Source organism: Eubalaena glacialis, chromosome 1, assembly GCF_028564815.1.
Source record: "Eubalaena glacialis isolate mEubGla1 chromosome 1, mEubGla1.1.hap2.+ XY, whole genome shotgun sequence".
In the NCBI taxonomy this organism is placed as follows: Eukaryota; Metazoa; Chordata; class Mammalia; order Artiodactyla; family Balaenidae; genus Eubalaena; species Eubalaena glacialis.
Window position 1 is genome coordinate 237,349,233 of NC_083716.1, and position 21,442 is coordinate 237,370,674.

At 43.6% G+C, this 21,442-nt stretch overlaps 1 protein-coding gene across 2 annotated transcripts in view; it reads right to left on the bottom strand.

The window, feature by feature from the left end:
* COL6A3 (collagen type VI alpha 3 chain) overlaps positions 1-13,784 on the bottom strand; it is a 69,190-nt gene extending 55,406 nt beyond the window's left edge. The window contains exons 1-3 of one of the 2 annotated variants that reach the window (XM_061188840.1): positions 13,667-13,784; positions 5,476-6,078; positions 1,242-1,826 (exon numbers count right to left, since the gene is read on the bottom strand). In XM_061188840.1, the coding sequence (XP_061044823.1) occupies positions 1,242-1,826; positions 5,476-6,078; positions 13,667-13,754 (1,276 nt within the window). In that variant the 5' untranslated portion in view covers positions 13,755-13,784. The remainder of the gene's footprint in view (positions 1-1,241; positions 1,827-5,475; positions 6,079-13,666) is intronic. The other variant, XM_061188847.1, reaches the window with a different exon arrangement.
* Positions 13,785-21,442: the final 7,658 nt, after the last annotated feature.

Genomic DNA, 21,442 nt, shown 5'->3' on the forward strand with positions numbered 1-21,442 from the left:
AGTTAACCTGAGAACATGAGTTCCCTAAGGCTAAAAAAATCAACAAAATTAGGCTGTTCTCATCTTGAAATATTCCTAGGGAGGCCCACTTGTCACTCTCTACTGAGACTCTTCTCTAGGAGAGTCACGGCATTGCCAGGCAATAATCCAACAAGTGCCCATGGGGATTCCTCCTGAGTGAGATCACAGGATCATGGAAACACATTAAAATGCAAAGAGACTCTTTGCTATGCTTGGCTGAGGTTGTGCTCATAAAGAATCGAAAGTACAATTCTCAAATCAGAGTGTTTTCCCCAACACATGCCACCAAATTCTTCCCCATCTCTTCCCTGAGGTTGCACTAAAACTGAAGCCTAACAACTACTTATATCCTATGTTCTATCAAATTGAACTTTGGCTCTGAAAGTGTGGATTAGAAGTCTTAAGGAAATAAGAGAGAGAGAGAGAGAGAGAGAGAGAGAGAGAGGATTTTGGAAGACCAGAGAGCTTGAGGAGAAAGCATGCATCCATGCACCGTAGGTCATGCAGCGAACATTCTTCCAGTGGTGAAGTTTGTGAGGCGGAAAAGCTTGTTTCTGTGATATCCATCTTCTTTAAGGACGGTGAATTGCACTGATTCAATTCGTAAGCTCATTGACCGTTATCCTGTCTTTAAAAATAACTGTTCAGTGATAACCATACTAAATGAGGGGTTTGGAGAACCACTGGGTTTTTATCTGCACACGCATCCCCTCACTATGCTTCCCCATTGAAGGAAATCCCTTAAAGAGAGAGGACAGAGGATGAATGCTCTATGCTGCTCAGGTTTGGACCATTTAGAAGTGGACTGTCTACTTGGGAAAGGAAGAGCCAGGCTTCATCTCGGTGGAGGGGGGAGGGGGCTGGACAGGAGTCACCAGTAGAGACAGAACACTGGGACCTCAAGAGGGATCAGAACAGAGAGGTGATCTCCTCTGCCAGAAGCTTCAAAGACAGGTGGTCTCTGGTCCTATAGCCTAAGTCACACGATTCTTATTTTATGACATTTTAAGACATGCAGTTGTATCACATGGTGTTTTAAGTCATATATTTCCCAAGTCAGGGTAAAAGGAAACCCGAAATAAATCTTGTTTGTTGCTATGGTTTCCATCGTTTAAAAGGTGTCTCTCAGCTGAACACAAATAAAACTTGGGTTTGCTTTTTCCCCAAAGACTCTGCCTGGAGACAGCCCTCTTATGTGTCTGACACCCTCCCCACCGCACCTTCAGTGGTTCCAGAGAGGGTCCTGAGAGGCGCCAGCAAGCCAGGCAGCACACCCTGCAAAGGGGCAGCTCGGAACTCGGCAGGAATGAACACCAGGGAGGAATCGAAAGCGATCTCTTCCAGCTCAGCCCGGTCGGCCACCTTGTTCCCGACGGCAAAGGCCATGATGCCGCTTCTCTTCAGCTCCTGGGCAGGCTGGCTGACTTCATCTAAGGACTTACCACCTGTAATCAGCACCAAAAGCTTAGGGACCCCCTCGGCGGCCCGATAGCCGGCCGCCTCCGTGAACAGGTTGTTCCGAACAAAGTCCAGAGCAGAGCCTGTGTACAAGGCCGAGCCATCCATGGGCTTCATTTTCCTCACGGCGGTCACGACCTCCCTCTTGGTGGGGTAGGTATTGAAATAAAACTCCGGCCTCACTGTGTCTGCATACTGAGCCACTGCCACTTGGATATAATCCTGTCCGATCTCCAGCCTCTGGATGACCTTGGCAACGAAGTCGCGGATTGCATTGAAGCTGACCAGTCCCAGGGCAGAAGAGCCATCCACCAGGAAAACTATGTCCCTCTTGTTGATTTCAATGACTGTAGGTAGCAACGTGACAAGGTGAGTAGAATAGCCTTACGCATCACATTCAGTACGACTCTCTACACAGCTACCACCACCCAAGGGGAGTTCCCTTCGCCCTGGCCAATGTCAAGTCCATGGGCGCCCCTGAGGAATTTGTCCTAACACACCCATTAGTTATCGCTGCGTTAGTTATAGCTTCCCTACGGCTGGCAAGTGGGGGTCCCCAAACCCCCACCCTCTCTTAGTACTTTTTACAAAACAGTTGCACAAAAATCAATGTAGGTTTATTTGCCACTTATTTACCATATTGTCACTAAAAATGTCAGAAAGCTCTTTTCTACCATAAATCCATAGCTTGGGTTTTAGAGGTGAGAACGAAGCCGTAGCTCAAATAATTAAAGAAGCGATCAGTGTCTGCTCGAAGAGCCCTGTGCTTCACAATCCTGATTTCACGAACACCTATTGCCAAGTGCAAAACTTGAAAAAGCATAAGCACCTCTATTCGTTTTTGGTACTGTTGTCCATGCCTTGATTTTTTCAGGCAAGGGGAAAAAAACACCAATTATTTGGCATCATAAACTTATAAAAAGGAAATCGATGTCAAAACGAGCAAGTGGCCCAGAAGTATTTGTATTTAAGAGAGAGGCATTGTGCAGGTCCCACGTTACATGTTAAGGTTATGATAATCCAAAGACAAATCACAAAGCAAAAACACCTTAACAAGATCACTGCCTCCAAGTGACTATGAACTTGTGTCCACCTGCTGTATCGACACCCAGGCAGCACACCTGAGTCTCGGGAACCGAGGCTCATATCGGACCACAGCACCCCATCCAGAAAACGGAGAAGGCTTCCAAGACTCGTAAGATCGTAAATGGTTCAAGCAGAGGCAGGAGTGTTTGCAATTTATTAAGTGATCATCTGGATATGAGGAGGCCTCATTACTCCCTGCAGTCAGATGGACGGCACGTAACACTTTAGTTCACTTGACGTTTGATTATATTGACAGCATGGGTCCAAACTCTCCTCTTTAAGAGAAAACATGTTAATGTACCATAGATACAAAGCATTCAGGGACAGGCGCGTGGGGACCACTGCTTTGGCATTAAGTCGTGGTGTAAACAGTGAATTCCAAGTCCTCCAACTCTCCATCGAGGCCTGCAGACACGTGGATTCTCCCTACACGGGGGGGCTGAGAGACCCTGAGAGCCACACCCCCTGCTTCCTCCCTCTCCCTCTCTCCATATACACCTAAAAGCCATATATACAGCTGTGCAGTTAACCACATGTGTGCTTTCTAGACACATACAAAGACAGCGAGCACACCTGGAAACACCCACTCTCACACACTCTCCTTCCATACCGTGGATGTAGGAGTTGAAACGATAAATGCAGAGCTTCCGGAATTCAATAAGATGTATGCAACACATGGATAGATGGAGAGGAAGGCAGATGCCTTTCATCCCCTGGTCACTGGGCTGACTCACCCCCACCTCGTCTCCTCCCTCCCCCTCCAGTAAGAGTCCTCCTCTTCCTGCTGTGAGATGCCAACAGAGCCGTCTCCCCTCTTTCACACGGCTCTGCTGGGGCTGGGTGTGAAACCCCCTTACCAAGGGGACCCTGAAGGTCCTGTAACCAGTCGACTTCAGCCCTCACCTCCCTATTGAGCCACAGGATGCCAAGTCCCCTGCAGCCCTGGCAAGCCCAGGTCCGTGGCAGTCCTCGCTCTCCCACGCTCCTGTTCCCAAGCAAAATCTCCTCCAGCAAACGTCCAGCCCCCATCACCCTTCCTCGGTGCTGTCTTCCTCTGCGCCTTCCTCTTAGGATGACTCAAGGCTACTCTTAGGTGATTCTTCTCAGTGACTTGGGGACCCTGACCTCCAATAAAGCAGGTCCTCCTGTCCCCCCAGCTTCACTGAAAAACATAGAAGCCACTGGAGGACTTCACCCAGGCTGGTGATGCTCGCGCCCTAAACCAGAGGCTTCTCCAGGCTTCCGGGCAACAGTGAGCTCCAGCCCCGCCTCCCCCGACAGTTCTGGGTACGGCCAGGCTCCCTCGTGCTGCACGACTGACCGCCACGCCTGGTACCTTGTTCCTTCAGCTCCTCGTCTACTTCTGTCCTGCAGCTCCTCACACCAGCCTTCCCTGGCCACCTGACCTACAGCTCTCTCTCCCCCTTCTTTCCACGACAGCCCCCTTTAGCATCCTCATCTGTCACACTCTGGGAGTAGTCTTCTGGTCGTTGGTTCACGTTTTTGTGATCTATCTCCCCTTTATACTGCAACGAGCCAGCGGCCACTTCAGTCTGGTCCACCAGCACTGGGTCCCCCGTGCTTGGCAAGGTGTCCAGCACATACCTGATAGCTAAGAATATCTGTTGAATATTTACAGACGAAGCACAAAGATTAAAGATGGTTTTGTAAGTGAGGAGTGAAAGTTAGCTGGGGAAAGCTGAAATAAGGGCCTGGACTGCCATAGATAAAAATGAACTTGAAACTTCTCCTGGAACAGAAATATCCTTTCATCCTTTGTCATCAATTCAAAAAACTGGAGCCCAGAAAGTCTGTGTGGGCTGCCCAGGATCACACAGCTGGTTAACATAAGACCTAGGACCAAAGGCCCGCTCTTCGGACAGCAGCCGTGGCGCTTCCTGAGTGTTTACAAAACCTATGGAAGTCATTCTTTTGTTTCCAAAAGCATGCAAGCCCGGAGAAACCTTGATATTGATAGATGGTATTCCAATCAGAGGGAAGTCTGGAAATATCAAGAGAATTTTCCGGATGTAATTTTGCGTCAATTCTTAATTTACCCCACCCAGCAATATGCCTAAAACCATTAATGATAAAATCCCTGACGGATGGGTGAGATCACCAGTGATGTAACCTGGTCCACCTGGATCTGCCAGATTTTTACCTGCCACAGCATCAAGCACCACTGGGTTCTTACTTCAATTTTTAAATACACTTCCCACCTCCCATGTGCGTGAAATGTATTTTCTTATGTGACTTGATTAGCTTTATCCGTTTTTTTAAAATGACTCCAGTCAGGCTCTTTTGCCAAAGGCCTCCCATCTGAGTGTATAATCTCTCCGTCAACAGAGCTACTCTACAACTCAGTAAACACAGGAAAAAAGGTTCTCATAAACATCCCCCCAAGTGAGTGCTTTGTTATTTCTTACCTCCAGAAATGCCACTCCTGCTACGCATCACAAAACTGACTTTGGGGAGACAGTTCTCACATGTCAGCACACTCTAACGGGCTGACTTTTAGAGCTCAATGCCATTATCCCGGAGTAACTGTCTCAGAACCGTAATTATCCCCTGAGATCCATTTTTAGGATGACTGTATTCTAAGTAGGTCATACGACGACGTTTCATAACCTCAACGTACCAGGTTTGTTGAATTAGCCTTAAAAGCACACTTTCTTGACAACTCATGCTCTAACAAGAACTTTCCACTCCATCTCAGATCTCTGGTTTTTTTGGAACACTGCAACCGTCACAGACACTGCATCTGATAACTAGCTCATCTTGGAAGGACTCGGCTGTGGGTACTTACGGGTTCTCCCGAGGCAAATCATTCTGCAAGGTGCCCCCCTGACTTCTACAAAACCACACACAGACACCGCACTACCACACAGACGGTGAGAAAAGCATACGTACCTTGGGTGACAATGGTTGGCGGTTGCAAGACAATGTGCCTTTGGGCCACGCCAACAATGTACGGCAGTAACTGCTCCTGGACGTCCCCAAAGCTACGGAATTCCGGGACAGTAAACACCAAGTTGTCACTGGTAGCTATGAGCTGAAGCTCTGCCTTGGAGGCGGCCTGGGCTCCGAGGCCAAACGAGAAAACGCTAGCCTGCTTCAGTGCTATGACCGCGTCTCGGATTTCATCACTAGAAGGCCCAGCACTTATAAGGACCAGCACCTGGGGAACCCCTTCCTCCACTCGGCTGCCCCCTGCCCGGGTGAAGTGATTCTCCACCACAAAATCAAGGGCAAGGCCGACATTGGCCAACTCCCCACCGATGAACCCCAGGGCTTGCACTGCGTCCAGAACCTGAGCCTTGGTGGAATAGCTGTTTAAGAAGAACATGGTTCTGGGCTCATCGCTATACTGGACCACCCCCACTTGGATCTGCTGAGTTCCAACTGAGAGTCTCTCAAGGAGATTTACAAGGAAGTCGCGAATGACTGCGAAATTGACACTTCCGGTGTTGTTTGATCCATCAATTAGGAAAATAATGTCAGCAGAGTCTTGTGCTTTAAAAGAGAGAAATGCAAAAAATGTGAAAGCATTAGAACAAGTGACCACATGCACCGTTCAGTGTTCTGACATGTTTCTTGGGAAACCAATAAGAAACACGAAATATGGACAAACAAAACACATGTTGATTAAGGAATGTGAAATTCTCTTTTAGTTCTGCATTCTGAACGGATAAGAGGCAACTTCTTAACAGAAATGATGGTGTTAAGTAGGGGCATTTAATATCAAATTTTCTTCTGTGTCATCTTTGTAGTCAAATTACAAAACATATTCCACTTCTGGGTATATTCTGAAATTTTCTACTAAATTTGGAGGGAACTGTAGTTGCATGGAAGTATGCATTACCATACCTACAGGAGAAAGTAAAGGAGTATATTAACAAAGGTCCAAAGATGATTTCTAATTTGAGGACATTTCTCTTATAATCCTCAAGTCATTATAAGAATTTTCTTTGTCCAAATCCACAGCACAAAACAGAATCTCAGATTTAGGGTTTGGTGATTCATCATCCCAGTATGTTAAACACTTGATTCCTTGAGCAAAGGTTGTTCCTTCTTTTTTCCTTTAAAAAGCAAAGTGGCTGTGTATCTACCACTTTGGGAATATGAAAAGAAGAACTCAAACAACATTTACAGTTTTGATTCAAAAATACTCTGATACATTTTGGTTTGATTTTCGTTTCTCAAATGATGTTTAGTTGCGTGAAACTCAAATGCAAGTCTGGGATTCAGCTAAATGTTTTCTTCATTTATTTTTGTCATTGCCTCTATATTCATCACACAATGGAGAACAGTGTTAAGCAGAGTGATATGAAACCAGTCATGACATAATTATCCAACCTTATTTTTATGACATCCTAGACCGAGTGCCTGGCAGGACCATGGGCATCTAGTAAACCCTGAATCAGAATTAGCTCTGGAGTTATACAAATGGACATAAAAAGGCTGACCAAGATCTCTTTTCTCCCCGCAATGGCAAACATGACACTTCCATTCTGTTACTGAGAATGGGAGTTTCACAGAAGCACTGAGCAAGGAATGGCAATCAATAAACTACGAACCTGGGTGGAATATTTCAAAGGCTCATCTGCTAGAATGTTTAAATCAGGCTGATTTAAATGATATGAAAAGCAAAATTATTCTAGCAAATATATTTTGATAACTTAAGTGTGTGCTAGGAATAGGAAGAGATTTTATGTGAGCATATATGGTATTTATATTCTGGATTTTAGGAAGCTATGTTTGGAGTATAATTGTAATATTATATGAACAATCATTCATTCTGATATTTTTAATGACAGTGAACATTTTATATGTAAAATTAATTTTTCCTGGTACCGACAAAATTGCTTTTATTTCCACAATGGAAACAGGATACAAATCTTGTCTCATGAAATTAAGGAATTTTGCTATGGTGAAATGATGTTCTTACCCAAGCTCTCCCCTTGGGTAATCTGAGCCAAGGATGGCTGCAGTTGGGATTTCTGGAATCAGAACTGCTCTCTTTCTCCCCTTACATACATGAAACCCCTAACAGCAATTTTGCAGAGGAATTCCTTTCATAGGGAAAGATACTAATGTAAAAATATCTTGTAAGGTTTTATAAGATATTAACTTAGCGTTTGCTAAGAATTCCAAAGGATTTGCTACTCTTTAGCCAAACCGTAAGGTTCCTGAAGGATCTTATGGGAGGGTGTGGTGCCAGCATTGTGAATTATGTTGCAAGCCATGGAAATGGCCCACATGGTGCCGGGAGCTCCAGGCTCAGCAAACCATACCACAAAATTCCTCAACACTTCCCAGGCCTAAACCAATGACCCTGAGGGACAAAGGAAGATTTGCCCCTTACTCAGCAAACTGAGACCTTTAATGGAAGGACTAACTCTGAACCTAAGATCAATAAAAGAAGAATGATCCCTAAATCACAGATGACTCATTCCTTATTAATTTATTACTTATTTTTTGATTGCAGTTCACAATAGAATAAATAAAATAAACAAACACTGAGGGAAAACCCTTGATTATTGCTCTTCTAAAAAGCTGAACCGCAGCAGGTCATAGAAAAATGTTGGATAATTTGTCATCACTGAAAAAACCACGTTGTCCTCTTAGGCACACAATGATGGGACACACAAGGGCATGCTGTTATCCAGGAGAGCCGAAGCCTCAGATAGACCCAAGAGACACCGGTTCTTGTGTACAGCAAGGCATACCAGGGATCAATATTAACTCTAAGAGGAATCAGATCTTTCTAAAATTTAAAATGTGAAGTTGTCTGGTTTTCTGCTTTTATGGCTCATGTATCACACCATCTGTGGCATTTTCTATGGAAAAGTTTCGAAACATCCATGGAAAAATCACGGGTTCCTTCAACATCGTTGGAAACACTACTTTCCTGCACACACTGGTGTGGGCACAAGGCTCTCCTTAGCTCGTGGGATGCTTCCTTTTTTCAAGCAAAATTTAAAAGATCACATTTGTATTTCCTATGCAAACACAAAACTGCAGATAGGTTTTGCGAGTTTTCTAAATCTTTCTATTTTGCAAAGAAAAGAAAGTGCACCCTCACTGATATATAGGTCACCTTTAGCTTTTGCTTTAGTAAAGCTTTTGTATTTTATATCCATTGATAAAAGGGATTTTAAAAAACACAACTTTCGGTGATTCCTTGAGTACAGTTCATTTAGAACAGTGGCCCTCATATATATATTCATGGGAAAAAGTTACCTACCTAGTGGGCAGGAAACGGAAAGAAATGGCCCTAACTTATTAGCAATCTCCATAATGCCTTCCTGACTACCTTTCCCAACAACTATAAGCAGAGAATTTTTATTATTTTATTTTATTTTTGCTGTGGAACATGCAGTGGGACATGATACTGGCAGAATTGCAGAGTGAAGTTAATTAGAAAGACAACATAAATGGATTAATAGTCCACCCTGGTGCTGCTAGTGGCTTGGACACTAGAAGACAGAGATGCTTTCTTGGCATAAAAACAAAGGTTTTGTCATCTGTGTGGAAACAGACTATGTTGACAGGCTCATTTAGCATTCATATGGTAATCTAATCATTTATCCATTTATATAATGGTTAAACATAATGGCAAACTCGTCCACCCTTTTTCCTGAATTGGCCAAAACACCAATAAAGAGAAGATGTTCCATTTCTCTCCTGATCCCTTTCATTGTTTTTGACATGGATGAGTTATTATCCCTATATTCAGAAAGGCAATGATTAGTGAATAATTGATGCTGAGAACATTGTAGCAAATGGAAAAGGTCATTAGAGCTGCCATCTTGTAACCTCCTTGTAACCTGCAGTGCCTGGTTTGGGGTGCTCTCAGGGTCCACCTTCTTTTCCTGTAATTGGCAGGATCGACACTGGTGTCATAATGCAGAGGTGAGACACATCATTTGAAGTAGGGAATGCTATTCAGGTTTAACACAAATAATCCAGACTGTGCCTCACCCCTCTCTATCAGAAGTAGACCCACTGGTAGGGTCATGAGCCCTCCCACCCCCATCAAAGCTGAAATCACGGATAACCATTGGGGAAACCATTTTATGAACAATCTCCTGAAACACCTTGGGGTTGGTTAGTTCTGAAACCCTTCTCTTAACCACGATCTGCCTGCCTGGCTCCTATTTAATGATATCTACGCATCTTGCTCCCCACTCCTTGTTTTCTGAATCTCTCTTATGAAAAACTGAGGTCTAGTACTATTTGCCTAAAAAACACCATTATTCTGATCATAATCCAGAAAGCCTTTCTCTGGACGCCTCCTCAACTGCCTCTAGGTCTCTTCCCCCTCATCCTGGCCCCTGCTCCTCTGGCTTTCCAGAAGTCTCCCAGCCCCTTCCAGCTCTCGTCTGCTTCCCTGCCCAGCCAGGTCCCCAGAGCAGGCTATTTCAGGAATTTACTAGCTACCATCTTAGCAATGGTAAATTTCCTTCCCAAGAAGATCTTCTTGCCTCTCTACCATCCTCTCTTTGCAAGCTCCAACCTGGTAACTTTTTTCTTCCAAGAGTGCCTGAGATACCTTCAGAACACCAGGGAGCCACACTCATGAACAAGACCCCAGGCTGTGGTCTCTGACAAAGACTGAACATCACTGCAAGTCAGCAGTTGCTTCTTGAACGTTCTGTGATCCTTTCCGCATAGCCCAGTTGCAGCTGTTCAAAAATAACTTCGATTCCTCCAAGCTCCCAAGCACCACTGCTTCTCTCCCTCTGTCATCCTCTCTTATTGGATGATTGATGCCAACTCAACCTGAACACTCTCAACCTCTCCCCTTTCCACCTCAATATCTTAGAAATATGATCCCTTTCTCCTCCTTTCCCTTCATCTTGGGGGACACACGTCTCTCCTTCTGGAGCTCATCTCTCCCTTGAGGCCCTTGACTCCACCCTAGCTTTCTGCCCATTCTCCTAGAATTCTCTGCTACCCACTGTCAGTTGGCAACATGGACTCATTTTGTGGCACAGGGAGGTCCCTCTGTCCTGCGCATCGCTGATGAGGAAGCCTAGCCCTGGTCAGAATTGTTGTGGTGCAATACATTTGAAATGTACCTGTGGAATTCCTTCCCTATCAGTCTTTAGGCACTTAGCACTGGCAAGAGAGCTAATAGGTGTGACTGGTTAAGTGACTTGCCAGGCAATTAGTTCCATGCACGTCACCATGCACGAACACATCCATGTAAAGTCGCTGCATCGTCAGTACTTCCAGAGTGGCACTGATAAGGACCATTGGAATCAGAAGCATCTCTATGGGCGCAACCATGGTGACAGCGTGGAGGAGAAGTGAGAAAACCCACTCCAGAGCCAACATGTAAGGGCCTCCAGCTCTAAAACTCAATTTCTTCAAAATAGATTTGGACTGGATCATCTCTAAGGCTTCTCACAATTCTAATTCCATCAAATCTCTGAAATAAATCCCATAGAGTCAAAGAGAGGAGCTCTGCGTGTTGCTTCACTGGACCCAAAAGTGGACCCCCCCTTCCCCCTCCACTCAAGCTCTTTCAGACACGGAGCTTTCTATAAAGGAAACGGTCTCTCTATCCCAGGAACAATGAAGGGATTTTTGTTCGATGCCTGCCCAGCCACGCTGAGTCTGTCTTGTCCAAGGAAGGTAAAAGCAACCTCTTGTGGGGTCATAATATCAGGATGTGCTTTTTTAGAGTTAGAATATTAATTGTCTCAAAAGCAAAGAATTCCTCTTGAAGGTAGGTGAATTGCTCTGTTTTGGAAGGAGACTACAGAGAATATTCAAACCTTTGTTTTTAGACCTGTGAACAGGCATCTCTTCCCTAATCCACCCACCATATTTTAGCCGTAATATTGCCTTAACGCCAGCGGTTGCCAAGCTTATCTCCAAAGAAGAGCGAGGCAGGCAGCAGCTTGGCGATGTTGCCATTACCTGTGATGTCTTTAAGGGTCTCTGTGCCTCCAGCCCTTTCTGGAGTCATGGATGAATGCACACAGGCCACTAAGTTTCCTACTATGTCATGAAGTGGGTAAAATTCTCTAGGTTGAAAATATGCATATTGAGTGGTTCACTTGCTATTTCTTTTAATGCTCCTTCATCTGCATCCTCAACTCCAATTGCAAACACTTTAACATCAGCAGATTTAAGTTCCGCTGAAGGCAGAGCAAGGGCATCCTTCGAGTGTCCATCGGTTAACACTACGATAACCTGAGGGACTCCATCACTGGCCCGGCTTCCGGCAGCCTCAGTGAGGTGATTTTGCATTACGTATTCTAATCCTTTTCCAGTCTGACTGCTTCCCCCAGTATAAGACAAGTTGGAAACATGGGAGAGGACTTCTTGTTTAGAACGATACGTATTTAACAGGAACTTGGTATGTGGGCTGCCGTTGAACCAGGCCAGAGCAAAACGGAAATCATTTTCTCCCACAGCTAAAGATTTTATAACATCACATAGAAACTCTCGAACAAGTTGGAAATGTTCCTTTCCAATGCTCCAAGAGGAATCCACTAGAAATATTATATCGGCAGCAGTGCCATTTTTGACATCTTTTTAAAAAGACATTGGTTTAGATGTTTCTCCTGTTCAAGAAATGACTTCCCATCAGTGCAAAGCCTTCCTCAACTCATTCAGTTTCCACTGTGCTGTTACTAAATAATTTACACCTCATGTGTGAAACAGGCGGGGACGCTGACTTACCTGAGAAACAGGGACCTGGACACATGGACCCAACAGCTGCCGGTGCCCAGTCATTGGCCCAAGTTCCATATGCAATGACTGCCATACATGGACCAGTAGCAGGTTCCACAATGGGGAGAAACATTCCCTGGGGTGTCCTTTAACTCTAGATGATTCTTTGTGGTAGTTTGAACCCCAAGACCCACCTGCTCAGACGGGAAGGATATCCTATCACAGGTAACCAAGCATCATCTTAGAAATTCCTTCCTCAGCTTTGGGTCTGAAACTCGGCCCTGACAAGATAGAATACTGAAATCTACTACTGTTTTACCTGAACTAAATCTACTACTGTTTTACCTCCCATGCTTTGGGTAATTTGCCAGAAAAATAAATGTCATAAATACATCTTAAGTGAAGAAGACTTATATAACTGTAGGGAAGGGCAAAGTCTCATTTCTTTCAAACTTTTTAGCATGAAGAAAGGTACCCTAACTCGTCACTACATTTTCAGAGCCGTCTAAGCCCTCTTAGATGCTGAACAGTAGTCATCTCTTTCAAAGATGAATCCAGTTCTCTCTCAAAAGTAGGAGCAGGAGGCTCCAGGTGCCAGGCTGTGGGTGGCTGGGAAGTGCCCTTCTGCACTGGGCCAGGCTGGCTGCGCACAGCAGGCCCCTGGACTCTACTCACCTGGGGCTGACCCGATGCCCCAACCCATGCTCCCCTGGCGTTGAGGTGGTCCTCACCAGGCCACCATCTACGAACTACCAGGTCTGGAGGGAGAATCCCCATCAGAAGCTCAGCTCTCCAAGCAAAGGAGAGGGACCCAAGTCAATCCTTCCCAGCTCATAATACATGAACCATTTCTCATTTTTCTAAAACTCTGCGAGCAAGTTCTTAATAGGATTAGTTGGGATCTATTTTTAAGTAGTTTGGGGAAACTGATATTTTAAAGATTTGATGATTCTAGATGAAAAATGTCTTTTCCTGTCCAGAATGAGAAAGAAATGGTGACATTTGTGTTTGTTTTTGTTGTTTTTGTCAGGGAAAATTAAGTTTTTACTCTCAACCATTGTCTTCTCTGGGTTTTATGTGCTCAGACATCAACCAGTCCGAGAAATGTGGAAAAGCTCTTCAGATGGTAAAATATTTTCGACACAAACTTTCTGCTCACACCCAAGGTAAAAACAAACCACTTGCAAACCACCACCAAGATATCAAACCCAAGTGTCAGTAAAAAGAATCTCTCTCTCACTGGATAAAGAGGAGCAAAAAGTCTGTAAAATAAATGAGCATCCTGTAGTCAATGGCTTGGCTATCTCTTCAAAGCTTATCTAAGCTCTATATTCAGCACATGACGTCTAAGATCTAAAATCAGAGAATACTGTTCCTTTTAATGAAATGAAGAGATGTTTCTGGATCTTACCTGCTTGTTGCTGTGCACGAGTAAAGGAAAAGCCTGAGAAAAAAAGGCAAAAGGTGACCACTAAAGGCAAATGCCGATGCTTCCTCATTTTGATTTTGTCTAAGCACCAAGTGAGAACCTACGGGAGAAAACAGGACAAAGGAGAATGATCAGGTCTTGACTCTCCGATTACTAACGAATGAATCAAGGATTTATCCCTTTTATGAAAAATAGTTTTGACTAAACACAGACAGGAGAATCTTTGAATCTAATGATTGTAGGACTTTGGCCATAGCTAAAAATTGTGCAGTTCAACTTTTTTTCCTCTCAAATTGAGGCAGGCAAAAATAGTATTTCACGAAACAAATGGCAGAATGAAAATGGGTCAGGAGAAAAGGTGCTCAGAGGCACAAAGGGGCAGGTTGGTGATGCCCAGCCTAACTGTCAATCGTGTCTAAAGGAATCCCGCAGGGAAGCTTCGTTCAGGGAGGGAACGGGTTTCATCCAAATCACAACGTGTGCAAACACAACCATGGCAGCTGGGACCATTTCGAATCTTGCCCTCATTCTCTGTTAATATTTAGCACTTTTCCTCCAACAAAAACCTGCTGTGTGTCCAACTCCAATCACAGGATGGAGCACACCCTGGGGTACTGAATTAGCAAGACTGAAGCCAGTCATGAGGGCTGACGGCCACATAGCGTGGTCTCCTATGCAAATTTTTTTTTTTTTAACATCTTTATTGGAGTATAATTGCTTTACAATGGTGTGTTAGCTTCTGCTTTATAAGAAAGTGAATCAGTTATACACATACATATGTTCCCATATCTCTTCCCTCTTGCGTCTCCCTGCCTCCCACCCTCCCTATCCCACCCCTCTAGGTGGTCACAAAGCACCGAGCTGATCTCCCTGTGCTATGCGGCTGCTTCCCACTAGCTATCTATTTTACATTTGGTAGTGTATATATGTCCATGACACTCTCTCACTTTGTCACAGCTTACCCTTCCCCCTCCCCATATCCTCAAGTCCATTCTCTAGTAGGTCTGTGTCTTCCAGCCAGCCGGGCTCAAGTCTGGATGGGCGCAGTAGTCTGTGTCACCATCACTCTTCCCTTCAAGCAAACACCACCTTCTCCCCATGCCACATCTGAAAGCACCCTGACCCACACCAAACTTTCAGGTCAGCATCTTCACCCTCCAATCTCCAGTGAGAGCAGCTTGAGGGTCTGGGCTCTTCCTTATGACCCTCCAGAGAGCCGGCCTAGGTCTTCTCCATCTGAGCTTAGGTCCCCTTGCAGGACATCACCTCTTTTCTCTTCCCCTTGATCCAAGGCTCTGGTTTCCCCCAACTCTTTCTTAGGTCTTGGGTATATGACCTGTGCAGACCCACTAGACCCCATGCTTGATTTAATGATTTGTTGTTGCAGTCTTAAAATTCTTAATAACTTTTGGACAAGGACCCTTCATGTTCATTTTGCATTGAGCCCACAGATTCTGGAGCTGGTCCTGGCTACAGCTGTGCATGTGTATCAGTGACTCTTCTGACCCTTACCCAGACTTGGCAGGGGTTCCCTGGTCAGAGCCTTGGGTAACAGCATTAGAGAGGAGGGGCGTGCCGGTCAAAATTATTGGTTATTTTTTCTTGTCCTTAGTTTCAAGAAGTACTATTTGATATTGAAAATTATGTACTATAGACTACAGTCAAGCGAGAAATCCCATTTGGTTTAAGAAACCTAAATATTTTCATCTGGAGAGATTGGGTTACCATCATAATTTACAGTTCATTGTTAGGGTTTGAAGATTAAGAAGGCGGCCTTGGGGCTTCCCTGGTGGCGCAGTGGTTGAGAGTTTGCCTGCTAATGCAGGGGACACGGGTTCGAGCCCTGGTCTGGGAAGATCCCACATGCCGCGGAGCAACTGGGCCCGTGAGCCACAACTACTGAGCCTGCGCGTCTGGAGCCTGTGCCCCGCAATGGGAGGGGCGCAATAGTGAAAGGCCCGCGCACCGCGATGAAGAGTGGCCCCCACTTGCCGCAACTAGAGAAAGCCCTCGCACCAAAACGAAGACCCAACACAGCCAAAAATAAATAAATAAATAAAGTAGCTATTAATTAAAAAAAAAAAAAAAAAAAAAAAAAAAAAAAAAAAAAAGAAGGCGGCCTTGGGAATTACAGCATGAAAAGGTAATCATCATCAGTATAAATAAAAATCAGAAACCTCTCTCTCTGGGGCATTTTTTGGTAGAAATAGAAAAACAAATCCTAAAATGCATACGGAATTTCAAAGGACCCAGAAGAGCCAAAGCAAACTTGGGAAAGGAAAAATAGAGCTGGAGACCTCATATTTCCTGATTTCAAATCATATTACAAAGCTACAGTAATCAAAACAATATGGGACTGGAATAAAGACAAACATGTCAACCAATGGAATAAAATAAAGATCCGAGAAACAAACCCTCAAGTATATGGTCAAATAAGCTTCTATAAGGGTACCAAGGCTATACAATGGGGGCAGGATAGTCTCTTCAACAAATGATGCTGGAAAAACTGTATATCCACATGCAAAAAATGAAGTTGGACCCTTACCTTACACCACTTACAAAGAACTAACTCAAAATGGATTAAAAATGTAAATGTAAGACCTGAAACTATTATACATTTAGAAGAAACTATAGGAGAAAATCTTCATAATATTGGATTTGGTAGTGGTTTCTTCCATATGACACCAAAAGCACAGACAACAAAAGCAAGGACAAACAAATGGTACTATATCAAACTTAAAAACTTTTACACAGCAAAGGAGACAATCAACAGAGTGAAGAGGCAACCTACAGAATGGGAGAAAATATTCACAAACCATATATCTGATAAGGGGTTCATATCAGAACACATAAAGAACTCCCACAACTTTACAACAAGATCTGATTTAAAAATAGGTAAAGGACTTGAATAGACATTTCTCCAGAGAAGACATATGAATGGCCAATAAGCATATGAAAAAACACTCAGCATCAGAGAAATGAAAATCAAAACCACAATGAGATAATTCAAAAAGAGTCATGTACCACAATGTTCATTGCAGCTCTATTTACAATAGCCAGGACATGGAAGCAACTTAAGTGTCCATCGACAGATGAATGGATAAAGAAGATGTGGCACATATATACAATGGAATATTACTCAGCCATAAAAAGAAATGAAATTGAGTTATTTGTAGTGAGGTGGATGGACCTAGAGTCTGTCATACAGAGTGAAGTAAGTCAGAAAGAGAAAAACAAATACCATATGCTAACACATATATATGGAATCTAAAAAAAAAAAAAATGGTTATGAAGAACCTAGGGGCAGGACAGGAATAAAGACGCAGATGTAGAGAATGGACTTGAGGACACGGGGAAGGGGAAGGGAAAGCTGGGATGAAGTGAGAGTAGCATTGACATATATACACTACCAAATGTAAAATAGATAGCTAGCGGGAAGCAGTCGCATAGCACAGGGAGATCAGCTCGGTGCTTTGTGTCCACCTAGAGGGGTCGGATAGGGAGGGTGGGAGGGAGACACAAGAGGGAGGAGATATGGGGATATATGTATATGTATAGCTGATTCACTTTGCTATACAGCAGAAACTAACACAACATTGTAAAGCAATTATACTCCAATAAAGATGTTGAAAAAAAACAAAAACAAACAAACAAAAAAAAACCACAATGAGATATTGCCTCACATCCACTGAGATGGCCACTATCAAACAAACAGTAAACAAGAAGTGCTAATGAGGATGTAGAAATGTTGGTACTCTTAGGCACTGTTGGTGTGAATGTAAAACACTGCAACCACTTAGAAAACTGTATGGAGGTTCCTCCAAAAATTAACAATAGAATTACTATATAAGCCAGCAATCCAGCTTCTGGGTATGTATCCAAAATAATTGAAAACAAGATTTTGAAGATATATATATACACCCAAGTTTAATGCAGCATTATTCATAATAGCCAAGACGTGGAAACAATATAAATGCCCCTCAATGGATGAATGGATAAAGAAAATGTGGTATATACATACAATGAAATATTATTCAGCCTTAAATAAAAGAAAGAAATTCTGTCATAGGCTACAACATGAATGAACCTTGAGGACATCATGATAAGTGAAATGAGCCAGTCGCAAAAAGACACGTACCGCAAGATTCCACTTACGTGGGGGATCTGAAACAGTCAAACTATTAGAAACAGAAAATAGAATGCTGGTTGCTAGAGGGAGGGGGAGGTGGGAAGGGGAGTTAGTGTCCAAAGAGTACAGAGGTTCAGTTCTGCAAGATGAGAAAGTTCTAGAGATCAGTTACACAACAAGGTACATGTAGATAACACTACTGTACTATTCACTTAAAAATGATTAAGGGCTTCCCTGGTGGCGCAGTGGTTAAGAATCTGCCTGCCAATGCAGGGGACACGGGTTCGAGCCCTGGTCTGGGAAGATCCCACATGCCGCGGAGTGGCTGGGCCCACGAGCCACAACTACTGAGCCTGCGCGTCTGGAGCCTGTGCTCCGCAACAAGAGAGGCCGCGATAGTGAGAGGCCTGCGCACCGTGATGAAGAGCGGCCCCCACTTGCCACAACTAGAGAAAGCCCTCACACAGAAACAAAGACCCAACACAGCCATAAATAAAAATAAATATAAAAAATGATTAAGATTTGCTCACTTGCTCTACTCTGGGAATCTTTCAGGCCTTTCCATCCAGTCATACCTTTCTTCCCCACACTCTGCTAGACCTATTCCTGAGTTTGTCCTTTGAAAAAAAAAAAAAAGCACATGCAATATTTGTGGTCTTTGTAAGTTTTCTTAATTGAGGATATACAGTTTAGAATCATGTAAATTCTATGTCATGTATGTTTTACTACAATCTTTAAAAAGATAGGAAAAGTTACCTGAGATTTTTAAAAGTATGGGTTACTCCGTACACCTAAAATGTAGCCATCAGTTTAACAGGAATGGTATAAATGTGGCATCTTTTTTTTTGAGGCATGAGTCTTTAAGAGCTGAAACAGGAAAACAATACAACTGCACATATCTTCTTAAAACATATGTATGTGCCCCTATAATTAAATAACACAACATTTGTCCTTGCTCCTAAATAATATTTGGAAAGGAAGAAGAAAAGAAGTATTTGGCAGCAAAATATTAAGGTTTGGGGAAGAAGACTTCAGTCACAGGAAAGTGAAAAAAATCTGACATGAACACTGAGATGTGGTACAAAAGTTATTTCTACCCCAACTAGTGTCATTAGAGCTACGAAATCAGCTCCGCCTAAGGCCTAGGCTTTTGTACCTGCTTGACCTTCCTACCTTGACCTTCCTCTCGCCATAGGCCTTCCACGGGCCTGGTGATTCTATCTGTGGTTGTCCGTTGTATATATAATTCAGGAATCCCATTTTCCCCACGTTGCTAAGGAAGACAATGTTAAGGGTGGTCTAAGGTTCTCAACCTTGCCATCTAGAGCAACAGAAATAATGACAGCAAAGGAAAATCTGTCTGGCTAATTAGCGACCTGGCCTTGGCTGGGGACTAGTGTCTAGATGGACTTCTTAGCAAGATGCACGGAGGGCCAAGGAGAGCAAAAGGCAGCCCCTTATCGAAGCTGTCACCCAAGGACGTGGATGAAGTGGGCTCAGTCCCATGATTTTTCCTGCCAGAGATCAGGCCCGGAGGGAGGAGCTGGGATCCAGATCCTGTGGCCCAGCTGTGAGGAACAGCAAGACAACAGAGTGCGGGCCCCAGGCCAGCCCAGTCAGCCAAATAGGTGGGATAGAAAAAGACAAAACCATAAACAAGAGAATGGATTCCAAGACCCACTGTTGCTTTGGATTTTCCAGGGAGGTCAAACCAAAAGTATCACCTGTGATAAAACAAATTTACCCTGTGATTCAAATTCTGAGAGCTTGAAGATACAACCCCAGCACCTAATACAAAACCACCTGTCAATACAACTTTCTCTTGGAAATGCATCAACAGTGAGAAGGAAAGGTTTTTTTGATGATCAGAAGGCCAGTCATCAAGAGAACGTATTTCTTTCTACAATGAAGTGACAGCCAGTGGTGATAATGGTGACATTCCAAAAACACAGTGCAATCTTCTTGGCTTGAAATGGTCAACACGTGTTAGGCACGGATCTGTACGATATAGGAGGGCAGTCCTCAGCTCGCAGCGCTTTGGTTCCACAGCTTCCCCAAGTCCTGGTCAGTGCTCAGGGGAGTCCCCTCAAGCAGTGTAGAAACCCACACTTGGCTGGTTGGTCTGTTTTCTTCACTGAGGATGAATGCCCAAGCCACCGCCCCAATGTTGTCCCATTGCTCTCTAGAAATCCTGCAAGACCATGCTCTACTCTAGGAATCTTCTAGGCCTTTCCATCCAGTCACACCTTTCTTCCCCACACTCTGCTAGACCTATTCCCGAGTTGGCCTTTTGAAGAAAAAAAAAAAAAGCACACGCAGTATTTGTGGTCTTTGTTATTTTTCTTAATTGAGGATATACACTTTAGAGTAATGTAAAAGTACATCATACATATGCTATTCTTGATTCTTTCCATTAAAATTGAACATCAGGTTTCTTTACCAGCAATACGCATCCTACTAGAAAACTATTTTGTGGGAAAATTGTCCGCCCACATTATTTAAATTTTACTGGATTCTTTCCAGAAATATATACTGTCCTTTCCAAGACAGCCTGTAATATTCTAATTGGTCGAGAACTTTTTTTAAATGTGGGAGCCACAGATTTTTTTTTTTAATATGGGATCCACAGATTTCAAAGGATCTGTCAACCTCCCCCAAAAGTGTACAACATTGTATCTGTGTATGTGGGAGTCTCTGGGGATAGCATCCAAGTTCACATGTGATTCTAACCGCCTCTATTTAACTCCCCACTAAAGTTCAAGCACCATTCCTTCGAGAAAAAGATTTGATGCAACTCTTCTGGGAGGTCCAGTTCAATTGTTTTAAATATTTGATCCATGCACAAGAGGCAGGATTTAAAGTAGTATTTTTGTTTTGGAATGAGGGCAAAAAAATAGTATAGGACCTCACTGCAAAGCATTGGACAATGTAATCCATGTGGAAGAAATAGGACATGACCACTGCTGAGTGTGGGATGGGACGAGCTTCAGGCTTCTCTGCAGACAATCTTGACAGAGAACATGGGTGAATTGTGCACTGAGTAGGTTTCACTGGTTTTGGTTTTGGTTTTGTTTTGTTTTTACTATCCCTATACTATCCCTATACTGTCCCTATACTGTCCCTATACTATCCCTATACTATCCCTATACTATCCCTATACTGTCCCTATACTGTCCCTATACTATCCCTATACTATCCCTATACTATCCCTATATCCCTGTGTGGGATCTCTATTAACAAATTCCAAAATCTGGTAGTCTTCGGTAGAGCTCAATAAAATCAAAATCATGATAGAACAAAGTCTTAATGTCTTTCTGAGGCATTAAGGAGTTACTTCAACTATTCTCTAAGGAAAATGAATTTTAAATTGGTTGAAAATTATATGTAAAGATGTTTATTTCCAAGATCTTAATCTTATAAAAGAGTAGACCCCTAAACGAATTCTTTCTCATTGGGACACAAAGTAATGAAAAAACATTCAGTGCACTGGAATTATCTTTTCTAAAACCTAACCAGATGTTGAGGAAAGGGAAAGAGGGGAGAAAGGAAGCAGGGGAGGGGAGGAGAAGGCAGAGGAGGGCACAGGAGGGCAGAGGGGAGAAGCTCTTCCAACTCTGAAAGTGAAGGAC